Consider the following 16,576-nt stretch of genomic DNA (forward strand, 5'->3'; position numbering starts at 1 on the left):
AGGCCTACTCTTAAGGCTTTTTTTTTCTTTACTTTTTTTAAACATTTGTGTGTGTGTGTGTGTGTGTGTGTGTGTGTGTGTGTGTGTGTGCGTATACATGTGAATGCTACATTTGTAGAGGTGAGAAAACTTTTTAAAAAAGATTTATTTATTGTATATATGTGAGTACACTGTTTGCTGTCTTCAGACACAACAAAAGAGGGCATCGGATACACGTTAAAGATAGTTGTGAGCCACCATGTGGTTGCTGAGAATTGAATTCAGGATCACTGGAAGAGTAGTCAGTGCTTTTAAACCACTGAGCCATCTCTCCAGCCCAGAAAATAACTTTTGAGAGAGAACAACTTTTTCATTTTCCACAGGGTGGGTCCTGGGATTGAACTCAATTCATCAGGCCTGGCTGCAGGCACCTTTCCCCGCTAAGCAGGCCCTCTTTCATGAAGTCATTTAAACTGTACATTAAAATGAGGCTTTAGCTCACTTTTCAGAGGGCTCTTAATGGCTGATCAGGGATATAGGAAACAGACTACTTATGGCAGAACCATTCTGTCCTAACAACTTCTGAGAGTAGCACGAGTGCTGTGTAAGTTACTTGTCTGTTGCCATGAGATAAAACAATGGCCAAGACAGCTTATATAAAGAAATGCCTATGTGAGCCTATGGTTCCAGAGGGGTAAGAGGCCATCACCATCATGGCCGGAGGCACGGCATCAGGCAGGCAGAAAGTTGATAGCTCAGATCTCAAACTGCAAGCAGGAAGCAGAGAGCAAACTAGGAATGTTGGGAGTCTGAACTCTCAAAACCTGCCCCAGTGACTTGGTTCTCCAGTAAAACCACATTTCCACTCCCACACCCCAAACAGGGCCTCCAACTGAGAACCAAGTATTCAAATGACAGAGCCTGTGGGGGACTTTCTCATTCAAACCACCACAGATTCCTTCTTTGAGGGCTAAAAGCCAGAAATGAGTTTTTTTCTTTTCTGGGTCATCGATATCCTAGTATTTATCTTCCAGGTATAGACAGAGCTTTATATCCATTTATAGCTGACAAGTGACTCAGAGTCCAGTCCAGTCCCTGCCCACCTCCTCTTTCCCCACCCCCACCTCCTCAACCTAACACTTTAAGGACCTAGCTGTTCACCAAAACGAATTGCTGGCTACAGTGGTACTGCCTAGTCAAACTGATGAGCCCTTACACGCTGTGCCTGCTGTTCCTGTGGACCATCACACAGTGCTGATAGCCATCTACCAGAGGTCAGCCCTCCAGATCCAGCCTAAGCTTGGGAAGCAAATGCGTTGGTGCCTCTGAGACTCTCTTCTCTAGGGTGCAAACTCCTTTTAAGGCTATGTGTCCCGCCTCTCCCAACCATATAAGGCTAGTTTCTGCAAAGCAAGCCCCACCCAGAGCTTAGCTGGCTTTGACTTCGACCTGGGCCACTTGCCAGGGAAAAGCACCTGCCAGACTGGCTTAGACTAGTCTGAGTGAGCTGGTCCTTGGTGCCTGTCTTTCTACCTCTGTGGCAGAACTCTGAGGGAAAGATTTACTCAGTTCTAAAAAGCCCACAGGCTGGGTTTACATTTAGGGAGAGGGAAAACCATAGAAGCATGTGCAAGCCCCAACTCACCTACAGAAGACCAGACCCATTCTTTTCTGCACGGAACCTGGAGAACTGAAAGGAGACAAGACAAATGAAAAATACCACAAGACACCACCTTGTTCTGCCCTAAGTAAAACTCTTAAGTGGCCACCCCACCCTCACTCCCAAGCCCCACCTTTATGTAAATCGTCCATAGCGCGGGTAGGCGAGTCCTGAAGTCTCTCGGCACCGCCCACCTCTCGCTACCGCTCATTGACAAATACCGCTCGGGGCGTGGCCCACTTTAAGCCCCGCCCCCGACGCGTCTATACTAAGGGGCGGTTCCGTGCGCGCCAGCCCAGTTGCTCCCGGACCTCAGAGTTGAGGACGCTCGTGCGACCTCCGCTGGAAGATGAACGGGACGCGGAGCTGGTGTACCTTGGTGGACGTGCACCCGGAGAGCCAGACCGCGGTAGGTCGTCATGTTAACCCCGCCTTCCCGCTCAGGCACCGTGGCTTTCCAGTTCCTCACGCTGAGGTAGCCTATTTCACCTGACACCGGACTCAGTGTGGTCAGCTCCGGGTCGCCCCGTGGGCTTTTTCCTTTGCCCTGTGGCGGACTGTGGAGTGGGAAGCACGGGACGAAACCCTGGCGGCTTCAGGGCTGGGGAGAACCTGTCCTTGGCGAGGACACTGCAGCCCAGGCCCGGGGATAGGGAGCGTTACTCAGGAGTCTCGTGGGCAGCTAGATTGGGTCGTGGAAGACGCTCGAGGGACCGGATCCCAGCGCTGTTTCAGACGGTGTGCCGGCCCAGGGGATTACGCATTTCAGCATTTCCCGATGGCTTCAGAAGCCCTTTAAAGACTTCTGTTATGGCGATCCTTTAACTAGGAAAGGGGGCAGAGGATGGAATCCTAGGGCTGGGAAAGGACAGGGGAGAGCGTGCGAGGGACGGTTAGGTCTCAGACAACTACGGAATTGGTCCCAGATTCTACCATTGGCCGAGAGGATGGATAGAGTTCTCCACTCGACGGTCACCTCTTTCAGATGTCTCCTTTTTTTAAATCTTGCTTTTCTGATCCCCAACCCCCTTTCGTCCAATCAGTAGCTTCCTTGGTTTTGCTTCCGTGTCCAGATGCCAAGTCCTGGTAGGGGATGAAGGAGGTGCCTCGGAACTCCGGTGGAGATCCGAACCCATCTGGAATGGTGGGGGGGGGGGGGGGAGAGAGAGAGAGAGAGAGAGAGAGAGAGAGAGAGAGAGAGAGAGAGAGAGAGAGAGAGATCGTTTTTCCTGTGCAATCCTGTCTGCCCTGCTCCCCTTATGCCCTCCTCACTCCACCACCCTCAGCTGACCACATGATTTTTCTCTCTCCAGAGGGAGAGGCCTGTAATTTGATGCTGAATGCTTCTAGGCGTTGCTGGGGGGAATCCAAACACCGTAGATCTGTGCTAATTAATTTATTTCCAAGTCGTTGTGGGAGAATGAAATGAGAGCCAAAGTGATGGGGAGTTTGCGCCTCCCACCCCCCCCATCTGATTCCTTTGCTTCTGCCTGTCTCAGCATGTTCCTGAGGCAAAGCTAAGCCAGTTATAGCTGGATTGTGGCTCTTCAAAGAATAGTTGTAGAAGAGGTGCTTATTTGAAGTTTACAGTACAGCTGATCATTGAAGTCTGTTTACTGTCCCCTTGACATTTTTACCTAGAAATAGGAATTTTTCTTTCACATTACAAGTCTTAACACTGCTCAAAACCCAGCTTACCCCACCCCCACCCCAGGTAAGAGAGGCTGACCAAAGTGGACAGAATCGAAGTCCAACCAACAACTAGTCATATCCTATTGTCCCAGCCTCAAGTGCTCCATGCTCTTGACATTTTGGAGTGGTTGAGTCAGGGAAAGAATGTGGAATGAATAAGAGGGGTCGTGGGCTTCTTTTTGATTCTTTTTTGCTGTAGAAAAAAGACCCACATCATATAGATGAAAGATCTTTAAAACTACAACATCAACAGTACAGAGAAGGAGATGTCACCAGTTGCTGTCCCTTGATACTTTTATTTCTTGTTTGTTGGGACAGAAAGCAGAGGTGGAAAATAGCAAGGCTAACTAGAGAGCTGTATATCAGAGAGGAGACAGACTAGCCCTGAGACTTTATGATAAAGCGGGGAATGAAATAACCCTTGCCTGGGTTTACTCTTGGAGACATTCCTGGGCTCATGAGGAGGAAGGCAGAGTAAACAGTCAGTCAGTCAGGAGACAGGCTTTGTCCTGGATTCTTTTCCTCTGAGCCAACCTGTAGATAGAGTTTATGGCTCTGGACAGTCCCTGGGAACTATAGTCAGTCATCTACTACTCAGACCATTGAACAGTGCTCAGTGAGGGTGCAAAACATGTGAGTAAAGAATCAACAGATGCCTGATTTATGTGACGCTGAGAGTCAAACCCAGGACTTTGGCCACACCAGGCAAGCATTTGTCTAATTGATCTACATCCCCAACCCATCCCAACCAGGAAAACACTATAGGTACTGAGGATTGAACCTGGGTCTTCATGCGTCCCCTCCCCTTGCTAGTACCCAGAATTTCGCAGTATAGATGGTAGGAGTCAGAATCCTGGGACCATGTATTCCAGGCCATGTGTCTTTTAGTGCTTTATTTATTGATATGAGAGTACAGCTAATACATTGTAGTGCTTTTAATGTTGGACAAATGTAAGGACAGAGTTTTTTAAAACTGCAGACTATAGCTCACTAGTGGGTCTGATATCAACATAGTGGGGCAGAAAACTTTTGAGGTTTGGTCTGTTCCCAGCACTGTACCCCACCTTTTTTTGGGGGGAGTGCCTTTTTCTTCCATAATTAACTGTCTCTATTCCTGTCACTAAGCAAACAAAAACATAGTGGAAATGCTGAGCATAGTAGTAAAAGCCTTTAATTCCAGAACTTGGAAGGCAGAAGTGGACAGATCTCTGTGAGTTTGAGGCTAGCCTGGTCTACATAGTAAATTTCAGGCCAGCCATGACTATATATCAAGACTGTGTTTCAAAACAAAAACCTTAGTGGAGGAGAAATAGCATTAAAAAAAGAAAAGAAAAGAAAAGAAAATCCCTAGAGAGTTGGTGAGGATAGTCTTTCTGACAAAAGCTTTGTGTCAGCTCTAGGCATATTTGATGGGATTAAAGGTGCAGACCACCGCATCTGGTTGTAAAATGTATTTTAATGTCAAAAATGTTTGCTTAAAAGTGGCTTTGGTAAATTATATTGGCGTATAAAGGACAGATAAATCTCAAACTCATTAGACAAGTCTATTACCGTCTTTTGGTTAAAGTAAACAACAGAAGGTAACCTAACTAGCAAAAGAGGAGTTTATCAGAGGGAAAAGAACAGCGCCCCGAAGTTAAAGCTTAAAAGGTCCGAGCCGAGGGGGTCCTGGGAAGTAATGCGGATGATCCCTGCTTCTGGGTGGTTCCGGCCATCTTACATCATTTTGCCATTCTCCTGAGATTCCAGGGGCCATTGTCCCCTGAGATTATCCTTAACTGGGAATGGACAGAGTTCCTTGATTGGCAGGTTTAAAGATTGCCCAGTGAAGTGCGCCAGAGCAAACTCCAAATGTCTCAAGGACCATAGAGGCAGTGTGTAGAAGAACACATGTACACATAGAGTCTCTGGCATGGGTGGTATCTGCCCGCCTTCTCCTTCTCTCCCTCGTTTCCTCCCTCCCTTTGACTTTGTAAATGAAAATATGTTAGAGGGATAGAGAGATGGCTCACAGTTGTAAGCACTAGTTGGGTATGGTTTTCAGTGCCCACATAGTAGCTCACAACCATCTACAATTTCAGTTCCAGGAGATCAGGTGCCCTTTTTAACCTCCATGGGCCCCAAGTGTGTGTGTGGTATCCATACATATAGGAAAAACCCATCATACATATTAAATAAATAAATAATGAAATGTGACGAATACTTGTTCATAGTTTATTTTTCGGCATTTTGAAACAAGGTCTCATGTACCCTAAGCTAACAGTGAACTCCTGTCCCTGTCTCTATCTTCCAAATGCTCAGACTAAAGCACGTGCTGCCATACCGCATCCTGCTCTTGTACAGGATTTAAAAAAAAAAAACTAATATCAAATTGGTTTTGAAAGAATGTATTTGTTTTCTACTTTTTAAGTTCTGCTACATGGAAGTGGCCACTCTGAAATCTTAGCTGTTTGTTCTGGTGTGAGCTTCTGTTTCTAAATAAAATACTTTTAGTAGCATTTTTCTTTCCTCTTTTGAAAGTTATAGTTTTTATTTACTTGGGGGCAGTAACACAGGCATGCCATGCACAAGTGTGGCAATCAGGGGACATGTCAGAGAAGTCCATTCTCTCCTACCACGTGGGTCTGGTGGTCAGGTTTGGCATCAGACACCCTTTTCCTGAGCCATTTAGTTAGTTCCCGTTCCTCACCTTCCTCTCCTCCCCCTTTTCTTCAGTTCTTGTATTGAGGTTGGCCTCAAACCCAATGTTAATATCCTTAAACTTCTGATCTTCCTGCCTTCACCTCCTGACTGTTAAGGTTATAATCATATGACAATGTCACTGATTTAGGTGGTGCTGGGGGTCAAAACTAGTACTTTGGGCATGACAGGCAAGCTTCTAATTGAGCTGTACCCCAGCCCAATCTACACCCATTCTCCACCAGGGAAACATGAGGTATGGAGAATTAAACCTTGGGCCTTGTACATGTTAAGCAACTGATGTACCACAGAGTTGTGCCTTCTGTTTAAGTTTTTTTTTTTTTGGGGGGGGGGTCCGTTCTAGGCAGTTATTGGCTCCTACTGTAGGAATTACAGGGAGCTTAATATTCTCATTTTTTTTTTTACAGACTCCTTTCTTGTGATTATAGTGTAATCACAATTTTTAGTTAACCCATGATTCCCATTAATAGCATTGCGCTTAAGAGCATGACTCTGGGGCTGTTAGATTACTTGTCTGGGATCCTCAAGGCCCTGGATCAGATCAGACTATACTGACTGGATATATTGGCACATGCCTGCAATCCCAGCAGTCAGAAGATTGGTCAGGGAGTTCAAGGCCAGTCTAGGATACATGAGAACTTATCTTAAAATAAATTAATAATTCAAAGTAAAGAAAAAAAAGCATAACTTTGTGATTCTGACTAAATACTTTGCCAGAGCACTTTGGTAATTAATTTCTTCATTCTCAGTTTCCTCATACGTAAGAGGATACAATAATCATGCCTTCTCATAAGATCATTATGAGGATTAAGTAAGATAATATGTAGGAAACATTAAACGTGGTGCTTGGCACGTGGTAAGTGCTCAGGTGCTAGCTTTATTCTCTGTTTGCCACTGGTATGGACTGGATTGTCTTAACTGCATCTGGGTACCACACTGGGGGTGGAGTAAATCTGAAGGTTCTATGTCTATGTGGTTATATGTACAGGCCAGATGCTGACATCAGGATTTCTTTCTCAGTCTCCAGGCATCTTGCTAATATGGCAAGTACTTTGTCCACTGAACTGTCTCCATCTCTACCTACCACATCCCACCCCGTTTTGAGGCAGTGTTTCACATTGCTAGCCTAGTGTCACCCAGGCTAGCCTAGAACTCATGTAGCCCAGAATGGTCTCAGATTTGCTGTGATCCTCCTGCCTCAGCCTCCAAAGGGCTAGGAGTGTAAGCATGTGTCACTGTGCCTGGCCTGACTTTTGGTAATGGGGGGGGGCGTGGGGAGACCCAGGATGGAGAGCTGAGTGACCTTTGCTAGTCAACAGGGCTGAGTTTTCAGTGAGGCTGAGGGTTAGTGGACTCCTTTCCTCTTCTTTTTCTTGAGGGCAAAGCAGCTGGCGTACTCTAGGCTCTCTTCTCTTCATCATTCAGTGTTACTCTTCCTTATACACTACACATTTTTCTCAGTCTTCCCACCCTCCCTCCCTTCTCCCTGTCTGTCTGTCCTTCCTTTCTTTCTCTCTCTCTCTTTCTCTTTCTTTCTTTCTTTCTTTCTTTCTTTCTTTCTTTCTTTCTTTCTTTCTTTCTTTCTTTCTTTCTCTCTGTTTAGAGACAGATTATCTCTCTGTGTAACCCTGGCTGTCCTAGAACTTGCTATGTAGATCAGGCTAGTCTTGAACTCACAGAGATCTCCTGTCTCTACTTTCCAAGTGCTGAGGTTAACAACATGCAGCACACCACACAAGGCTTTTTTCTCCTCCTTCCCCTTCTCTTCCTCCCTGCTCCTCTTCCTCCTCCTGTCCTTTTTTCTTGGCAAACCTGAGTAGGTTTGGGATTTGTTTTATCTGTAGGCTGAGCCTTTGTCTTTCCTGTGGATCAGATGTTTCCTGTAAGACTTCAGAAGGCTAAGTATCTTATGCCTGAGGCTACTTTTTCTTTAGTTAAAAACTGAGCTGAAAGGGGCTAGAGAGATGGCTCAGTTGTTAAGAGCACTGGCTGTTCTGCTAGAGGTCCTGAGTTTGATTTCCAGCACCTACATGACAGAACTCAAACATCTGTAACTCCAGTTCCAGGGGATCTGACAACTTCTTCTGACTTCTGGGCACCAGGCACACATGTATTACATAGATATACATGAAGATAAAATACTTACGTACATGAAACAAAGATAAATATTTTAAAAATTGGGATGCGATTTATTATAAGCTAACCATGAATTTCAACCATTTTTATAAGCCTTATTAAAATATTGTGCCACATGACTCACCAGTTTAAGGTATTTAATTCTGCGTTTTTTAGTGTGTTCAGTGGTCACCTCTGAGGCAACTTTAGAACCTTTTGCTCACTTCATAGAGAAGTCTTCATCCACGGTCAGTCACTCCCCATCCCCACCAGTCTCTCAAGCCCAGGCACCTACTTGTCTGTCTGTCTGTATTTTACTTATTCATTTGCACACTTCATGTAAGTGGAGTCGTGCAGTCTGGGGTCCTCCCAACCGGCTGCTTACAGGTTGCATGCTGCTCTAAAGGCTCACACACATGTAACATGTTAGTTCTACACTCGTTTTACTTGTTTATTTTGGTTTTTCAAGATGGGTTTCTCTGTGTGACAGCCCTAGCTGTCCTGGAACTTGCTGTGAATACCAAGCTCGCTTCTAAGCTTAAAACTGCCTCCCAAGCGCTGGGATTAAAGGCATGCGCCACCACGGCCTTTGTATTTTAGAACTGAATGATATTCCATATTTAACTATATTATCATAGATATATGTTCATATGGACCTCTGAGTTGTTGCTACTCTTTGGCTCTTGTAAATATTACTGGTATGAAGTTTTATAAGTTTTTGTGGACTTCTTACCTTTCCTTTTTACTTGGGAGTGAAATACATGGGAATGGAATTGGATATTCAAAGAGGAGTGAGGGGCTAGGGACATAGCTTTGTTGTTAGAGTGTTCACCTAGCGTGCACGAAATTTCTGGGTTCAATTCCTAGAACCTCATAAACCCAGCATGGGAGGTAGAAGCAAGCTGATTAGTTCATCGGTGGCTACATTGTGAGATTGAAGCCAGCTTAAGAGAACACAAAGTAAGGGCACTCCTTGATCATTGGTGATTACTCCAATGAGATGAATTCTAAAATGATTGAAGGCCAGTCTCCGTGTCACCTGGGTGGGGAAGAAACTCTTGGGTGGAGGAATCTTTCAGGTTTGGAGACTATTGTTTCTGTCCTTGACTCTGCCCCAGACTCATCTGGTAAGTTTATCTTGACACCATGGCCCCTATCCCTTTTATTGCCAGCTCTGACTTTTCAGTGAGGTCTCCAAGGCTGCCAGGTATTCGGGGAGAGCTTGGCTTTCTTGCCTGGGGAGGGAAGGGAGGCTATGAGGGAGGAAGATTACTTAATCCTTAGGCATGTGGCACTAACATTGCCCATATTTCTCTGGGGTGGAGGGAGGTGTGTACCGGATGGTTTCGGTTCCAGGACCTGTGCTCAGATCGGGTGGGACGAGCTTCCCCGCCTGTTGGTAATTATGGCATGTGCCTCTTTGGGTCACGGTGCAGTCTTGTGAAACACCTGTTTCTTAGGGGTGGGCAGGCTTAGTTGGGGGAATGGACGTGTGCCAGGAAGACTGTCGGCCCAGTTTTAAGCCTGGGCAGCAGAGGCAGAGAGAGGAGACTATGGAGTAGGGTAGAGTAGGGCGAAGTTGATAAATGAAAGAGTATGAGACCAGGAAAACCAAATCACAAGGCAGTGTCTGAGGCTAGAGAAGCTTCAGCTCTTGGTGGTATCTGGTCTGAGTGAGTTTTTCCTTCCTGCTGCCCAGAGGGCAGGTGGGAGATCTGCAGGTATATTTTTTGAAGCTGGGGTTTGGGACACCCCCCCCACCCCCCCATGTACATATTCTCACTCACCACCAGGCCACAGATTATGAGAAATGGATGTCCCAATAGGATGTTGCACCCAGTCTCCTCTTCTCATTTTATTTCCCCTGTTGTGGTGCTTGTCTAGGTAAGCATCCAGATTAATGGTAAACTGTTCTGTTAGTTTAGCCGGCAGGGGGAGGGGAGGGGGAGAGGAGGGGGGGAGGGGGAGGGAAGATTTTTTTGTCTTCTGGAGGACACCAGGAACCTTCCGTAGGAGACTGTGGGCATCTGGCCATCCCATTTTATCCCATCCTCTTCTGTGACTTCATGGGGCTTCTCCTCTTGCTGGCCTTCAGGGAGCCAGTGTTATGAGAAGGTAGACATTGTCAGTTATTAGGTGGACATAAGCTGGTCCAGCCACAGACAGGGCTGGCAGTGACTAAGGTGGTCACTACAGCAGCAGCTTGTAAGACTGCACATGCCTCCAGAAGTTGGGTATACGGAGAAGGTGACTCAAAGATTGTCAACCCAGAGACCATTTCTATTTCCTTTACCTTTTTGACCCTGGCTTTCTACCCTGGAACTCCCCACTCCTAGTATTAGTGGCTCCCTAGAAACCTGGAGAGTGGGTTCTAGGGAAACGGGATGTTCCCATGGATCTTTCCCCATTCAATAAGCCTGTGGTGTGAGAACCCCTGGGGCCCCCCGGTTTATCTCCTTGGGGCCTCCCTATTTATCTCCTATCACCTCTTGCTGAGCTTCTTGATGTATTAAGCCCTTAGCTATGTGTTTACCCCCTCCCTGCTTTGAGGAGTGAGTCATGCTGCTGGTTTGTTTGAACAGTGGAGAGGCTGTTGTAATTGGAGGTAGCTGGGCTTCTCCAGAGAGTGTTTATGAGGTTAGAGGCCTGCTCACCTTGTGATTAGTGCCTCTGTTTCTCCCCCAGAGAAGACTCCACTTCCCATGTAGCCTTGCAGAGGCCCCAGTGGGACCATCCTACCAGACACTTTGGGGTGTTTCTAAAGGTCTTTCCTGCCACTCACAGCCCTGCAGCCACTCTAGCCCCAGAGGACAGCTGGGCTCATGGAGCAGAGAAGAGCCCTAAGTTTCCATCCTTAACACTGGTTTGGAGTTGTGGGGTGAGGTTCGTGGCTCTGTAGTGTTGTCAGAGAGCCCTGGACTTTTCTCCAGGGCCATTTTGACAGTGCTAATGACGCTTCCTTTGAGCTGCTTGGGCACAGTGTTGCTGCCATACTTCTGTGGGTTATGAGTACTTTCACACTGTCCTTGCATACCTCCTACTCTGCCTCAAACTGAGCCAGATGGCTATAATCACCCCCACTCTACAGACTGTAAACAGGGTCCAGAGAGGAAGCAGCTTGCAGGATTAGTGGATGCCGGATGGAATTACATGCTCTACTTCTGACTCCGCTTAGTACCTCTCCTCTCCTCTCCCCTGTAATTTTTATTACAGGAGTGTTAGGCAACATGTCCATTACAGTATAGAATATCACCAGGCGAGGCTGGGGGTGGCTCAGTCAGTAGAGTACTTGCTGGGTAGGCTGAGGACCCCTGTGTATCAAACCCAGGCATCGTGACAGGACCCCGAAACCCCAATGCTGGGAGGTAGAGACAGGAGGCTTCCAAAGCTTCACTGGTCAGCCAGTCTAGCTTACTGTGTGAGCTCCAGGTCATGGAGGGACCCCTGTTTAGAAGAAACAATGTAGATGGCTACTGAATGACACTTGAGGTTGACCTTTGGTCAACATACAGGCACACTCATGGGCATGCTCACTTACATGAACATGCACACAGACATGCACACATACAAACCCGAAACTTTGGAAGTATATGTAAGAAAAGGCCCCTCACACCCCTCCCCTCCTCTCTTGTTCTTTCCCTTGGTCCACCTTTGATGTTCTTCCTTTCCAGGGGCTAACCTCAGCCTTGCTGTATTGTCAGGATGACCTTGAACTTTTGATCCTCCCCTGACCCGACTGTGTGTGTGTGTGTGTGTGTGTGTGTGTGTGTGTGTGTGTGTGTCTGTCTGTCTGTCTGTCTGTCTTCGGTGCTTTTCTTGTGTATTTATGTAGCACAAATGCCATGTGGCATCTTGGTTAGAAGCCCAGACTGGAGCTGCAGGTCTTAGATTTGAATCCTGGCTCTGTCTCTGATTAGTTGCATGATGAGACTCTTAACTTCTCAACCTGTTTTTAAAATTGGAACGTTGGTGCCTACTATATATGATATTGCTAGGATTAAATGAGTTAGCACATGTAAAGTCCTTGGAACAGAGCCCAATAGGGACCCACACATAGTAATTGCCGTGTGTAGGAGTTGGCAATTACTGCTGTGTTCATGTACTTAAATAAATGAAAAGCCATGTTTTGGGAATTAGTGTCTATTTATTTTCTTTAATTTAAAAGCCCAAATTCCCTAGAACTCATGTGTAGCCCAAGCTGACTTCAGGCTCTCATCAGCCAGTTTCTCAAGGATTGGGACCACAACTGTAAACCACTTTTTTGTTTTGTTTTGTTTTTGTTTTTGTGGTTTAAAATTTTTCTAAATTTTATTTTATGTATATGGGTGTTTTGTCTGTATATACAGCCTGTACCACAGTGCCCATGTGCTTGCAGTGCCCACCGGGGCCAGAAGAGGGCGTCTGATGCCCTGGAAGTGGAGTTATAGGCAGTTGTGAGCCACCATGTGGGTGCTGGGAACTGAATCAGGTCTTCTGCAAGAGCAGCCAGGGCTCTTAACCTCTGGGCCATCTCTCCATCACCACCCCACCACACACCTTTGTGTTTTGAGCCTCATTGATGTGCCTGTCCCAGAAGAGCATCCTTCGGGTATCTATGGGTCATTTGTAATCCTTCTTAAGATTGCCTGTTTTGGCTTTTGCTGATCTTTTTCATGATATTCCTCAGCCACTGTCCGTTGGCTTTGTCTAGTGTCCCTGACTGTTTTCTCTAAATGAGAGAGCCCGGCTGGGCAGTGGTGGAGCATGTCTTTAATCCCTTCACTCAGGAAGACAGTCAAGGCTACACAGAGAAATCCTGTCTCAAATAAACAAACAAACAACACTCCCCACCCCCACCCTCAATATTTCTCAAAGAAGGGGCATCAGGAAGATCCCTGGGTGGATCACCAGAATTCATTCAAGTGTCTTCAGAGCCCCTACTCCATCCTGTCACTGCTAAGTAAACTGTTCAAGGATCTGTAAAAGAAGCCAGGCATGCTGGGATACTTTAATCTCAGTACTTGGGAGCTGAGATAGGCACATCTCTTGAGAGTTTGAGGACAGTGTATGTATATATATATATATATATATATATATATATATATATATATATATATATTGTGTGTGTGTGTGTGTGTGTGTGTGTGTGTGTGTGTGTGTGTGTGTGTGTAGCAAGTATATATATCATATAGCAAGCTCAAGGCCTGCTGGGTTATACAGTGAGATAGTTGCCTTGAAACAGAAAAAGGGAAACAAGCGAAAGGTTATAAAAAAGAACAGTCAAGGGGCTGGAGAGATGGCTCAGTGGTTAAGAGCCTGACTGCTCTTCCAGAGGTCCTGAGTTCAATTCCCAGCAACCACATGGTGGCTCACAACCATCTGTAATGGGATCTGATGCCCTCTTCTGGTGTGTCTGAAGACAGCTACAGTGTGCTCATATATAATAAATGAATAAATCTAAAAAAAAAAAAAGAACAGTCAAGTGCTTGCAATGTCATATCAGTCGTGGAGTTGCTGCCTTCTTTTCTGGAGTGAGCCTTGGTGGGAAAGGGGCATCACGTTCCATATAGGGCTTTTTATTTATTCTTTTACAATTTCATATATGTATATACTGTGTATTGAACATGTCTACCTCTAACTCCCACACCCCCTCCTTAATTTTTTTAAAGTTTATTTTATGTGCATTGGTGTTTTGCCTGTATGTATGTCCCTGTGTGAGGGTGTGGGATCCCCTGGAACGGGAGTTACAGGCAGTTGTGAGCTGCCATGTGGGTGCTGGTCCTCGTGAAGAGCAGCCAGTGCTCTTAGCTGTTGAGCCATCTCTCCAGCCTCGCTTCACCCACTTTCATACCTTCCTCAACCCAGTGAGCCTAATTAGTGCTGCCTGCTGCCTGGATTGCTGATCTTGTTGCCTTGGTCGCATACAGGTGACCGCAGCAGCAGTGAGATCGTGAGCACAAAGGCCATGCATGTCGTGTCCTGAAGACAGTATTTTGTGGCGCTCCTCCCCATCCTCTGGTGCTTATGTGCTTTTTGCTGCCTCTTCCATAGTTATTTTATTTTATTTTCATTTATTTATTTTTGTTTTTGAGACACCATCTTAACTATACAGCCTTGGGTAGCCTAGAACTTGCTGTGTAGATCAGGCTGGCCTTAATCTCATAGAGCTCTGTTTGCTTCCACTTCCTAAGTGCTGGGATTGAAGCTGGGCCCTAGTCTAAACAGATTGCTCCGTATGACCTGGTTTCGATTCCCAGGATCCACATAGCAGCTCACAAGTGTTTGTAATTACGGTTCCAGAAGATCTGACACCCTTTTCTGGCTTCTTTGGACACTGTATACATGTGATACAGGTAAATACATGCAGACAAAACACCCATACACATTAAATAAAAAATGTAAGTCATGTGCCACCAGGCCCAGCCTATTCACTCTATTTTATATTTTAAAGACAGGTTCTCAAGTAGCCCAGGCTAGCCTTAGACTTACTGTGTAGTTAGTTGAGGATGACCTTGGATTCCTGATCGTCCTCTGTCTCTATTTCCCAAGTGCTGGTTACAGGTGTGTAGCTTTACACCTGGTTTATGTGGTGCAGGGCCTCACGCATGGTAGGCAAGCTTTCTACCAGCTGAATTATATTCCTGACCCGCAAGTTGAGCCTTGAAAGCTGAGTAGGAATTCTCTAAGGAGATGCGGTTGGGGTGGGTATAGTTGCAAGGGACTCTTCCAAATGCTATGCCTTTTCTGCAAGGAGATGGAAAGCGATCCAGGTACAGGTACTGTCATGGATCATGTTGCTCTATCAAATGAAAGGGTTTTCTTTAAGGTTTATTTATTTTATATCATCTGTATGAGTGTTTTGTCTATACATATACATGTATATGCACCATATAGTGCATGCCTAGTGCTCATGGAGAACAGAAGGAGGCACTGGGTCCCTGGAACTGGAGTTACAGGTGGTCATCAGCTGCCGCATGCATGTAAGAACCAAACCCGAGTTTGCTCTTAGTCTCTGAGCCATCTCTCCAGCCACAGTATTTTCTTTTAAAGCCTGTTTTATTGTGTGTGTGTGTGTGTGTGTGTGTGTGTGTGTGTGTGTGTGTGTGTGTGTGTGTGATAGAGGACAGCTTTGTAGAGTTATTTCTCTCTTTACACCTTTACCCACTGAGCCATCTTGTGGCCCCAGAGAGGTTTTTTAACGTGTATGTGCATGAGAGAGAGAGAGAGAGAGAGAGAGAGAGAGAGAGAGAGAGAGAGAGAGAGAATAGAAACTGACAACTTACATAGGAGTTAGTTTGAATAAATTTATTTATCTACAAATAATAGAATGTTAGTTACCATTAAAAGTAGTTTTGGGGAGTTGGGGATTTAGCTCAGTGGTAGAGCACTTGCCTAGCAAGTGCAAGGCCCTGGGTTCGGTCCCCAGCTCCGAAAAAAAGAAAAGGAAAAAAAAAAAGTAGTTTTGGGGCTGGAGAGATGGCTCAGTGGTTAAGAGCACTGACTGCTCTTCAGAGGTCCTGAGTTCAAATCCCAGCAACCACATGGTGGCTCACAACCATCTGTAATGGGATCTGATGCCTTCTTCTGATATGTCTGAAGACAGCTACAGTGTACTCACATACATAAAATAAATGATAAAAAATTTTTTTTTGATTCTTTTTTTTCGGAGCTGGGGACCGAGCCCAGGGCCTTGCGCTTCCTAGGCAAGCGCTCTACCACTGAGCTAAATCCCCAACCCCTTTAAAATAGTTTTGGCTGAGGTAGTAGGATCACAAGTTCAAGCTGGGCCACCAAGTGAGAGCCTGTTTTACAAAAATGGAGGATTGGATCCCCTATAACTACTACTCATTTCAAATTCCATACAGTGTATTACAGGGTATTGGCATGGAAACCAATCGACTGAGCCATAAGAATCCCTTACATTGCTGCTTCAGAGTCAGGCCTGCTCTCCTGCCTCCACCCTTCCGTTAGCTCCCAGCAATCTTTTCTCTGTCTTCCCTCTTCCTCTCTCTCTGTTTCTTCTGTCTCTCTGTCTCTCTGTCTCTGTCTCTGTCTCTGTCTCTCTGTCTCTCTCTCTCTCTCTCTCTCATTTATTTGGCTGACTCCATTCCTGGGCTGTAAGTCTCTTTCTTCTGTGCAGCCTCCTCTTCTGGCTGAGACAGTTTGTTCCTTGTCAGGGAAGGGTCACCCCATGTGACAGGGCAGCTCATATATGGATTAATAATAAGATCATGAGTTATGACATTGGGTGCTTTGTTTACGTGGATATGTTCGGTGACTAGAGAATCCACAGCTAAACCTTTAAGTTGAGCGTTACTTCTGACATTTTTCTTTTTTTCTTTTTTTTTCGGAGCTGGGGGCCGAACCCAGGGACTTGCGCTTGCTAGGCAAGTGCTCTACCACTGGACTAAATCCCCAACCCTACTTCTGACATTTTTAAGCATGTGCATC

The 16,576-nt window shown here is 45.9% G+C and overlaps 1 protein-coding gene across 2 annotated transcripts in view; it reads left to right on the forward strand.

Annotated features, from left to right (window-relative positions):
- The first annotated feature begins 1,972 nt into the window (after positions 1-1,972).
- Tuft1 (tuftelin 1) overlaps positions 1,973-16,576 on the forward strand; it is a 45,357-nt gene continuing 30,753 nt past the window's right edge. For both annotated transcript variants that reach the window (XM_032897808.1, XM_032897809.1), the window contains exon 1: positions 1,973-2,048. In XM_032897808.1, coding sequence (XP_032753699.1) covers positions 1,989-2,048 — 60 coding nt within the window. In that variant the 5' untranslated portion in view covers positions 1,973-1,988. The remainder of the gene's footprint in view (positions 2,049-16,576) is intronic.

Source organism: Rattus rattus, chromosome 3 (genome assembly GCF_011064425.1).
Source record: "Rattus rattus isolate New Zealand chromosome 3, Rrattus_CSIRO_v1, whole genome shotgun sequence".
Classification (NCBI taxonomy): Eukaryota; Metazoa; Chordata; class Mammalia; order Rodentia; family Muridae; genus Rattus; species Rattus rattus.